The 11,650-nt window shown below is 32.7% G+C and overlaps 1 protein-coding gene across 1 annotated transcript; it reads right to left on the reverse strand.

Annotated features, from left to right (window-relative positions):
- Window positions 1–6,590: 6,590 nt before the first annotated feature.
- Window positions 6,591–11,373, reverse strand: LOC106678612 (toll-like receptor 7). The gene has a single exon (XM_014417212.3). The coding sequence runs from the start codon at window positions 11,269–11,271 to the stop codon at window positions 7,369–7,371; it is 3,903 nt and encodes a 1,300-aa protein (XP_014272698.1). The 5' UTR covers window positions 11,272–11,373; the 3' UTR covers window positions 6,591–7,368.
- Between the last annotated feature and the right edge of the window lie 277 nt (window positions 11,374–11,650).

Here is an 11,650-nt window from a genome sequence, read left to right on the forward strand (position 1 = left end):
CCCTGATGAAGACCTGAAACTCAGGTCGAAACGTCGGCATAAAATAAATAAATATTGTTTTGTTTATTTATGTTGTTCTTTGCTGACCGCACCCCCCGATAAACTTCTTCAAGCATTAATCTACGGTCAACTATCTACATCTCATCATATAAAGAATACATTGAATCTTTCGCGGACTATTGAAGTTTATTGTACAAGAAACTAAAACGATCAATCACCTTTTGGATTAATGTATTATCTGGATTAACTAAAGTAAAATTACTTACATACATTCAATAAATGTACAATACGCATAAGCTTTATTAACCAATCATTTATAGGTTCCGATTTTTTTTAAATAATTATTTTTATTCAAAATTTTTTTTTATAGAAGAAAATACAATAAAAAACATAACAAACGACCAACCAAATTTATATGATTAATAAAATTTGTATTTTAAATGTATATGTAAAAAATTTTTTTTTAAATTATTACATTAAAAGTTATATTATTTCTAAAATATTAAATGATTTCATTAAAATATAATAATTTTTAATTAATTTCAAAAATAACTACTTGCTGAAAAGTTTGAGGGAGTTTTTATTTCAATAAGTATGCTTCAGTATGTACTAAATATTGAAAAATATTATATCTGAAACAGTTCTAAATACTCAATACTAAAAATATAATTTTTTACAATAGAAAGAGGTATTATATTAATATTAATAGAGAAAATCAATAATATGGAAAAAGAAAAATGATAAATATTCCGAATGTTACCAAAACCCTAATCATTTACATATCATGATTCACAATATAAACTCTGGCCCAAATCAAACAAAACGATATCCAAATCTTTAAGTTAAAAAAAAACAATACAATTCTGATGTTAATCATTTTAATCATTAATTTGAGGTAAAAATATTTAAGATACGAAGTTCATTTGAAGTTAATTCTTATGTGGTAGCAATATCCTTCAATACACTCAAAGAATTATAGCAGATGGAATCCGAGTTACGTTTAACAAAAATAATTAATAAATAGTTCCTACTATTTATTAATGGGGAACGTTTGGATTTTCATCAGGGGTTTGATGATATAAATAACCAAATTTTAATTGACAAAATTTGGTTAATTAAAAATAATTATAATTTTTGGTAATTAACACTCAAGTCAATAATTAGTTTCATAAAATCTTTTTAAACAAGTTTACATAAAATTTTGTTCTCTTACTTTTTAAAAAAAATATTTTTCCAATTCTTTTTTCCCCAACAGATATCCTTTTGTTAAGGGGTTTATCCTACGAAAACACCCCCCTTTTTTAAGGATTACGAGAGCTGAGAATGAAAAAACAAAGTGTTGAAGTGTTCTGATTACATTGGATAGAAGCCAACACATAGATCTTGAGTTGACGTGTCTCACTAGTAATCACACGTACTAGAGTTGTAGACATTAGTAAAGAAAACGAAACCTTCCTTCATTAGATAAATATTAAAATATATATTTACTTTTGTAGTAGAGTGAACCATCTAACTTTTTATAATGGACAAGTAGTCCAAAATTGTCCCAAATCAATGAAATAAATGAATTAAAATCTTGAAGGTCTAATTTTTTATTTAAAACTTCTAACTGAATTATTTTTATCTATATAATTACATTTTTTTTTAAGAATCTAAAAATATTATTTAAAAAAAAGTTTTGTCGTCTATTTCGATAGTTACGTTTTAATTAAGGCAGATGTAATAAAGGTGAATCACACATTTATAAGTTTATACAGTTTTATTTCACTATTTTTATCAAATAATGGGAAATAATAATTATATATATTTATGTCTTTATTTTATTTATTTATTTTTCTATCGGACCTATATAATCGGTACAATAATTATTTTAGTATTAATTAAGGCTTAAGTATTAATTAAGGTATTAAAAAGGTTGATTTTTTTGTCTTGGTGTGATTATAGAATTCTTCAAAAATGGCATACACAATATTGTGGAACGAAATTAAGGATGACTGAAGTCGATGTACTGAAGGATGTAAGTTGAGCCGCATACTTAAAGCTTTATATAGTTTTATGTGAATATGAGTATTTAAACCATAATTAAATATAGTTATGTCATTAATCTAATTAATTTTTTTTTAAAATTTATTTATTGCATATCTGAGCCAGTTCTAAGCTTTTATATGTACTCCAATGGCCCATTTACAATCATATTTACTCCATGTGCTTCTACAATTACTTAATTCTAACTAATAACAAGTCGTCTATTAAATCAATGGTACGTGGTCAGAAATAGAACTGAGGCTGATGGAAGGCGACATCTACAACTGTCTTACTATAACAAATGAGACAAAATAAAACAAACAGGAAGATAGACTAAAACAATACATTTTCCTATTGTTAGATTTTATCTATTACGATATTTCATGTTATTTTTGTTTCCTTTCTTTAATATATTTTGTCAATAATTTTCAATAAAACAGTTTATAAGTTTCCTATCTAATCTTGCGAAATTTGAATACAAACTACAATTAAATTTATAACTAAAGTTTACAATTAAAAAAAAAAATAAAATTTGGGCAAATTTTATTTTAATATATTTTAAGAAGCATCAAAAGATTAAAGTAATCTTCATAGTAATCTTCTCTTCTAATTTTTTTGTTGTGAGCAACAACCAATTTTTAAGCTACAAATGCAGAAATAAACTGAAATCAAATGTTTTGATAACGATAGTAGACATGGGGTTGTTTGCTACAAAAAACGTCACAGGATTTTCTTAAATAATGGTTCATGTTAAATGTGTAATATTTGACAGGTAAAGCTGAAATATAAAATTAAAAACTGAAATATAAAAATCAACTGTATATATATATAATATCTAATAATACAAAATTATAGAATTTTAATATTTTAGCCTTTTTTATTGTCTTTTTTTTTTATATTCCCATCCATAAAATAATCGTATCACTATGATGCGTAAGTAAAACACATCGAGTTTGTAAAATACAGGTTTTTCAAAATATTGCTTTTGAAAAACTAAAGCAAATCTCAAATTCTTTATTTATTTATTTTTGTGAAAATGTTTTGCTAAAATATGGAATTAAAAATGATATAACTTACGTTTAGGAAACAGTATTTTTTTTTTTTTTTTTCAATTTTAATGTTTTTGACTTAAAGAAAAGTATAGATTATCATAGAAACGTTGCAAACAATCTTCTCAACCTTAGGAACCTGGAAGATTGTCATTGCTTCAACCAAATAAACCTATGAAATTAAAATTAAATAAATTGGATTTTAGAACTATGGTCCAGCAATTTAATGGATGAGTATCATTAATTTTTTTTTTCAATTTTCATTTATTTGAGCCAAGAAATAATCGTAAAATAAAAACGAAAACAACCTACTATAGATTAGGAATATCATAACGATCTTCTCAAACTTAAGAAACATTAACATGGAAGATAGTAATTGCTTCAACTAAATAAACCTATGAAATTAAAATTAAATAAATTGGATTTTAGAACTATGGTCCAGCAATTTAATGGATGAGTATTATTAAATTTTTTTTTTTCAATTTTTATTTATTTGAGCCAAGAAATAATCGTAAAATAAAAACGAAAACAATCTACAATAGTTTAGGAATATTATAACGATCTTCTCAAACTTAAGAAACATTAAAATGGAAGATATTGATTGCTTCAACAAAATAAACCTATGAAATTAAAAATCAAATAAATTGAGTTTTAGAACTATGGTCCAGTAATTTAATGGATGATAGTCAATAAAATTATTATAACTTTTTTCAATTATTATTTATTTAAATATTAGCTAAGAAATAATAATTAAATAAAAACGAAAGAAAAAAAAATAACACTAATTTTAGAAAGTTTGCAAACGATCTTCTCAACCTTAGGAAACAATAAAATGGAAGATATTGATTGCTTCAACCAAATAAAACTATTAAATTAAAACATTAAATAAATTGCTCTTTGGAGCTATGATCCATTAACAAAATGGATGACAGGTGCTAACTTTTTTTTCGAGTTTAATTTATTTAAGTCAAGAAACAATAATAAAATGAAATAAAAAATATTTTTACACTATTTTAGAAATATTGCAAAGGATCTTCTCAACCTCAAGACAATTTAAAAAAGGGTAGATACTCATTGCTACAACCATATAATTTAATGAAATTTAAAATACTAATAGAGTCCAGAAATTTAATGCATGAAAGGCATTTGAAATTTCAATTTATTTGAGCAAAGAAATAATAATAAAATAAAAACGAAAGAAAAAAAAATACACTAATTTTAGGAATTTTGCAAACGATCTTCTCAACCTTAGGAAACATTAAAATGGAAGATGATATTGATTGCTTTAACGAAATATCCTCTTTCGGATTTAAAAATCAAATAAATTAGGCTTTAGAACTAAGATCCATCAATATAATAGATGACAGGTTCTACATTTTTTTTTGGAATTTAATTTATTTAAGTTAAGAAACAACAATAATAAAAAACAAAATCTACTCTATTTTAGGAATACCGCAAAGGATCTTCTCAACCTCAAGACAATTTTAAAAAGGGTAGATACTCATTGCTTCAACCATATAATCCAATGAAATTTAAAATACTAATAGAGATTTATTTATTTTTAATTGGTTTGTAAAAATAGCTTTAATCAAAATGTACAATGATCAATAATATAAAATTTAAAGGATGTTTTAAATAGTAGTTGTAAATTTTAATGATAAAGCTTAAACATAAAATATGAGTAAAGTTAAGCTATTACATTCATGTAATAAAATGTATATTTAATATCTTTTTTATTGTAGTTTTTCTCGTAAAAATATTGAAAAAAACTCCACATATTGTACGTAAGGATATACTAACATAAAATACAGAAGAAACGTAGATGGAAATGGATGTTGATATGTTAATTGAAACATTTAATGCCCTTGTGATGTTAGTCATAAATTAAATTTAATTTATTAAATTTCATTATTTTTTAAAAATTTACTTTTGCTATACTCAATTAACTATGTATGGCGGGAATTCATTGATAATACTTATATAATAAATTTTATGATAAAGATAATCTTATCATTTGAGTTTAGCGTATATATGATGTGTCTTGGCCCATTTATTTTATTCTATTTTTATAATTAAATAAATGGTTGATTGATTGTTTACAAAAAAAATAATAATATCTTAACAATTTAGTAAATGTGAGATAATATTCTGTATTAATATATTAAGTAATGGACAGCATTATCATTGCACAATTTCATGTATTTAGTATAGCAAATATTTTTCGCTATCCCATATAAGTTACTCAAAATTAATATAAGATATTTAAAAATCAATAGTAAATAAATATAATTGATATTTTGAATGTATGTGTTCATTATTCAGTGTTATGAATGAGCTGTACATTGATACGGGAGAGATGGCAGATAAATGTGGCTGAATATCAAACCCATTGTGAAGGTCCTTCATTGCTCCAGTCCAATGCTCTCCACAATAAAACTTTTGATTTCTAATTCTTTCCTATTGCATTATTTTTATATATAATTCACTCAACACATAATCTGTTTTTTATATTTCACTTAATATAAGTTTCTTTTATAAAGATTTTTTAAAATGTGTAAAACACTGTTACTTATATTTCAACAATTTATACACCAAAAAAATTTTTTTTTTACTTTAAATATTTAACTAAAGTTTTATTTTTAAAAATATATATTAAGTCAGTAAGGACATTAACTGACTGTGTCATCAATGTCTTTTGTGAAGGAAGAAAACGGGAAAGGGTTTTTGGAGTGCGCAGTGTGCCTTGATTGATTTCACACTATTCCCCTCAAAATTTATGAGAATATTTTTCAATAAAACATTATTCCCGAAAAAATACGACCGTTTGACCAACTCTCACTACAGTCCAATGATTTTCACAAAAAAAAATTATAATTCGTTTATATTACATAATTTTCACAAATAATTTACACTTTTTTTTTTTTAATTTAGCTCAAGTTCATTTAAATAGATTTTTTTAATAATAAAGAAACCAATATTTTATTATATTTTTATCACTTTTTTTTTTTTATCAGATATATCAATTTCTTAAATGTTAAAAGAAAATGAAATATGTTGAGTGCGCCGTGTGCCTTGATTACATTCAAAAAATTTATAATTGAACAAAAAATGTGTTATTTACAAACAAAGTACGACTGTTTGATAAACAATATACTGACTCATAAATGTTTAATGACTTTAGGAAGTTTCGTGAGAACAAACGAGAGAACGATTAAGACAGTGGGTCGAGATGTGTGGGTGTGGGTGTTTTGGGTTGTCGGCTTCGAAACCTGATTAGAATGAAAATAGACGCGAGAATAATCCGGCGTATGGCCGTCTGTTTTCGAGGGAGGGGGGCGCGCCATCTTGGAATAATAATTCCTTACAGAGGTCAAGGCACACTTTGCCTCTCAGAGGACCACTTTGAATATATAATATGAGAAAGGAACAAATTAATAACTAAATAAAAATAAAATAAAAATAGGATAAGGCGGTATAACTAAAAAAAAAATTATGAAAAAATAAAAAAAGACAAGATTTAATTTCGAAATATTTTTATTCGAGTTTTGGCACCGTGAGCCACACACAGAATAAAAGAAACTATAAATATTACAAAAATATTTACAAAGACGTTATTACGACAATAATGTACAAAAGATACACATGATACAGGCAGACTTTACAGCTTTATAAGTACTTTTTACAATCACTTTATACTTAAAAGTTCATATTTAAAAAAAAATTAAAATTATAATATTTACACATTGAGTAATATATTCATTTATATAATATCATAAATATAAAAGTGTAGCTCCTATAGACTAGTTACAAAATCAATATTTAAAAACAGTCATCAATATATATATATATTTATCAATTCAAACATTTATCAGCCAAGAAGAATTACATAATTTTCTAGCTTTATCACAGAACACAATTATAGTTAAAATGGCTGAAACATTCGATTCCTAACCGAATAATTCTTTACAATTTAACAAATATTAAGCATTTAGACTGTACAACTGACTTTATGATACAAAAATTACATAAATACAAAGAAAATTGATAATTTTAGGAACTTAAATTAAAAAATAAAATCGTGAAAAATTATTAACATCGACAAAATTAAAAAAAATATAATAAATAAAAAAAAAATGAAGGGGATTTGAGAAAAGGTTATGAACTGGATTCACAGTCGTAGTGAACAGTTTATCTCTAGGATGGTCAGTCAGTACATAAAGCTAACTTAACTATATCACAGCCTAAGTCAGTGCAAAAGGGCCGGGTAACAATAGAGAGTACCTTGAGCGACGAATCAGACCAGGTAGGCCTGCACGGTCGGCTCTCGCCACGGCTGCCCGTTCTGTCTGAACGGAGGATACTCCGGAGAGTCGATCGACGAGTAGATGTGTTCTGACGTCGGCCGGTCGTTGGAGTAGTGCCTGTGAGACGGCCGGGGCGAAGGAGTTGCCGTCGTAGCAGAGCTGTAGTTAGGGTCTTCTTGCTGCGTCCTGCTCAGGGTACTGCTGGAGGAGTATCCCGTCTGCTCCGGCTTGAACAGCTTCTTGTCCTGCTGGCAGGGGTGCGGGTGGCTGGGGCTCCGATGCACCGCGCTGTCGAGGCTGTAGTTGTTAATGTTGCGCCTGTAGTTACACGACTTGCGCTGGTTGTCGCCACTCGGCATAACATAGCGCAACCGCTCCCAGAACCTCTTCTCGCCCCAGCGAATTCTGGCCCCGGTCTTCAGGTAGGGCCGCAGGTCCGGGTCCAGTTCAGCCTCGGGGATAATACTCCCTTCTTCGACCAGAACCAGCTTGAATATCCGACCTTTAAGGGCCTCGTGAAGAGCTGACCTGAATTCGAATCGGGACCACTCAGTCTGTAGAAAATTTCTAGATAACACCAGTATTACTCTCTTACTTGCTTCTGCCGCTTCTACTACTACTGGTGAAGTTGCGTGCTGTAAGTAAGGTGAATTAGATACTGCATGGTGAGGCAGATCTCTATAGTGAAGACAAAGTTGAAACGCTGGTGTCCCATGTTCTAATTCGGCCACAATCGACTGAAGTACAAATTCTTCGTCTTTAGGGCTGTAGACCACATATCCGTCGTACAATTTTTCTCTATCTTCTCCGTAATGTTTGGCTGAACTCGCTTTAAAATGAAACAGCCTCACGCCGTAACGAGAATACAACCAGACCCGTATAGGGTCTCTAAAAATGAACATCATAACAGTCAAAAATATCACAATTAAAAATGCAGATAAAGTCACAATAACCATAGGTAGATAATCGGATACAATTATATTTTGAATCATGGAACTTCCGGCGAAAAAATCACTGCAGACTGTATTATTTAAATCTATGAGGCGGCGATGTGGCGGCTTGGTGTCGTTGCCGTAGCACCACAAGTCGTCCGTATCCGATACTTTCTGTTTGTTATCAGCGACCCAGGTCTGAAGTTCAGTTAGGAATTTACACTTGCACGACCAAAGATTATTGCCGAGAGTGATATCGACTAGATAAGTGTTGAGGGTTAACTGCCAAACGGGGAAAGTGACCAGCCTGTTCCCTTCGAGCCTAAGTATCTCCAATGACCTGAGTGGCAGGAGGGTCATGTTGCCGATGTGGGCGATCAGGTTGTTCTGCAGGTAAAGTTCTTTCAACTGAGCCAAGTGTTCGAACTCGTAACCCTTCAGTTCCGAGATCAGGTTGTCTTCTAAGTGGAGGGTCTGTAAGGCGTTGAGGCCGTTAAATGTTCTATTTTGTATTGTTTCTACTCTACTTGCGTTCACATAAAGTACCATCATATTTTTCCTGCCAATAAAAACATGATTTTGAAGTTCTTTTAAATTATTTCCATCGAGATAGACATGAGTTGCGTCCATTGGTATACGTCTTGGTATAAGATCGCTTCTACGCCGGGAACAGTCAACTACGTTCGTATTCCATGTCTGGTCGTGATAACAGGAACAATTTTGAGGACAGATCATTTCACAATCACAAGCATCAAAATCGCAGCATTGACACAAGGCAAAACAGTGAGTTTCGTACTTACATAAGAACTCCGAAGATTTTGCCTCAGGTGCTAAGATATGAACTGTACCTCGAGAATAGGTCATACGGCACATGACATTATCCAAATCCATCACTTTAGGGTATTGCCGCTGAGATTGCGAAATATTGTTGATTTCAGGCAACCAATCCATGGAGCAGTCACACAAAAATGGATTGCCGCCTAAGTAGAATTCCGGGGCGGATTTATTTTGCGGTATCGGGCTCAGGCGAAGGGCGTTCAACTCCAGCTTTGATAATTCGTTAGCGTAAATATCAACGCGAGCGAGGTGACTTTTTTCAAAAAATGTATTATGGTGAATAGTAGTAATCAGATTATTATTGATGAACATGACTTCGATACTGTTAGGTATCGATAAATCGTTTATTTCTTCTATCCTATTGTGACTGGCGTCCAAAGTCTTTATATGAAGTTCTTCTTGAATTTTGTAATAATTTCCAAGGCGTTGAATGAAATTATTATGAATGTCTAACCACTTGAGGTTGCTCGGTATGAAGGCGTAATCAAACCACACTAGGTGATTATCTGATAAATTCAACCAAACCAAACTGGCTAACGTAGTAAAAACTCCGTTGATGTCCGTTAAAAAGTTAGCATCCAGTCTAATTGCTTCTATTTCTACGTTCCTTTCGAAAGTACCTCTCTCAATTTGTTGAATTTTATTTTTAGCAAGATTTAGCACCTGAAGTCCAGTCAGGTCCCAAAACATTCCTCTCGTTAGATTTCCTATATTGTTGTCAATAAGCCTTAGGCCGGTCAGTTGGTTCATATTTTTGAAGGAACCGTTTTTCAAACCACTAATTTCATTTTCACCCAAATCTAAAGTCTTGAGAAAAGAAAGACCTTGAAGAGCTTCTGGTACTTCCTGGATAGCATTCGAACTCAGATCCAATTCCTTGAGGTCCGAGCAATTTTTAAAGGCTTGCGAATCGATGTTAACAATTAAATTGTTATTTAGAGTCAATTTCGATAGAACAAAGAGTCCGTTGAAGAGGTGAGCGGTGATGTGGTGAAGTCTGTTCTCGGCGATATTCAAAGTGTGTAAGTTGTAGAGCGGTAGAAACGCGTTATCTTCTATAAAGCCAATGGAATTGTTTCGGAGGTCTAATATTTGAAGGAAAAATAAATCTCTGAACGTTTTCGCGTCGATCCTGGTGAGGGCGTTATGTGATAAATTGAGTACGATGAGGCGTATCAATCCGATAAATGTAGTATCATCTACCTGATTACTGCTCAACTGGTTCATCGAGAGGTCGAGGATAATGAGTTGCTCCAGGCGGTGAAAAACTCCGCGGGTGAGTTCGAACAGAGAGTTGTTTTGAAGGTGTATCTCCCTGATATCTCGAGAACTGTTAAAAAGTTTCTCCGGCAGAGATTCAAGCCTGTTGTTGGACATATTGAGCACTTTGAGGGATGTCAGGCCGGAAAAGGCCTCTTCTCCGATCTCCGTGATATGGTTGTTCTGGAGGAAGAGGTTCTGAAGGCGGCGAAGTCCCGACAACCCGGAACCCCCTGGTAGAGTTCGGATGCTGTTGTAGGAGAGATCGAGGTTCCTCAGGTCCATGCCACCACTACACTCGATCCGCGACACTGTCACTCCGAGCTCTGCCGCCTCGCGGGTTCGTTTCGACATGAACCCGAGCGATTCTGTTTCTTCAATGCTGTTCTTGGTCAAATTTATAGTCTGTAAATTTCCAAGGCTGCAGAAAACATTTTCCGGCACCGTGTGAATGTTACTGTCGACAATCTCCAGGGTCTGTAGTTGCCTTAGACCGTCAAAGCTGCCGACAGAAAATTCTAAAGACTTACCGGCACCCCATTCTGCATTTCTAGTGTTGATTGTGAGCGTCTTGAGTTCTCTGAGGCCGTCAAATGCATCCGTTGGTATCTCCAAAACTTTGCAGTCGGTGATAGACAGCTCCTCGAGGAAGTGAAGCCGATGGAAATTCCTGGGCCTTAGAGGGCTCTCGACGGGAAGGGTGTGATCACAATGTAGTCGCAACTTGTTCTGACCCTCGGTCAACTGATTCAGAGCGGTCGCTTCGGCGAGGGACCGAAAGCGACAATTGACCGCACCGTCACCGTCGAGGCACTGGTCGGCAGCCACAGAGAGGGCAGATAATAGGAGAAGTAGCGCGCACATGGCACTCACATGTCACTGCACTGACACTGACACGGCACACTCTATGCCCGCGTTCGACAGAGGTCCGTACTGCTCGAGATCCGCGGGTAGACTGAAGAGACGACTCGGAGTGCTGGGGCTTTGTAGCTGCCTGCCGCCACCGTCGCCAGGTAGCAGCACCTTCTGGAGCGCTGCCCTCTCCTCGCCTCCCTCCACTCCCCCACTCCAACCCTTGGCTCAGTCGCCGTTGGCTGATCCTATTATTCCCAAGTCCACTGCCCCTGTGTGTTGATCCCCGACGTGTTACCTCAGGCACATTTGACCCTAAGTGCTGCTAGCCCAAACAGATCGATCACGGCATTTTCATAAATAAACACTAATTTGTAATCCATCATGATTA

This window comes from Halyomorpha halys, unplaced genomic scaffold (assembly GCF_000696795.3).
Source record: "Halyomorpha halys isolate HHAL.00 unplaced genomic scaffold, Hhal_1.1 Scaffold149.1, whole genome shotgun sequence".
NCBI lineage: Eukaryota > Metazoa > Arthropoda > Insecta > Hemiptera > Pentatomidae > Halyomorpha > Halyomorpha halys.

Excerpts from the sequence above, each read along its gene's own strand:
- LOC106678612 (XM_014417212.3), bottom strand. The coding sequence starts at position 11,271 with ATGTGCGCGCTACTTCTCCTATTATCTGCCCTCTCTGTGGCTGCCGAC.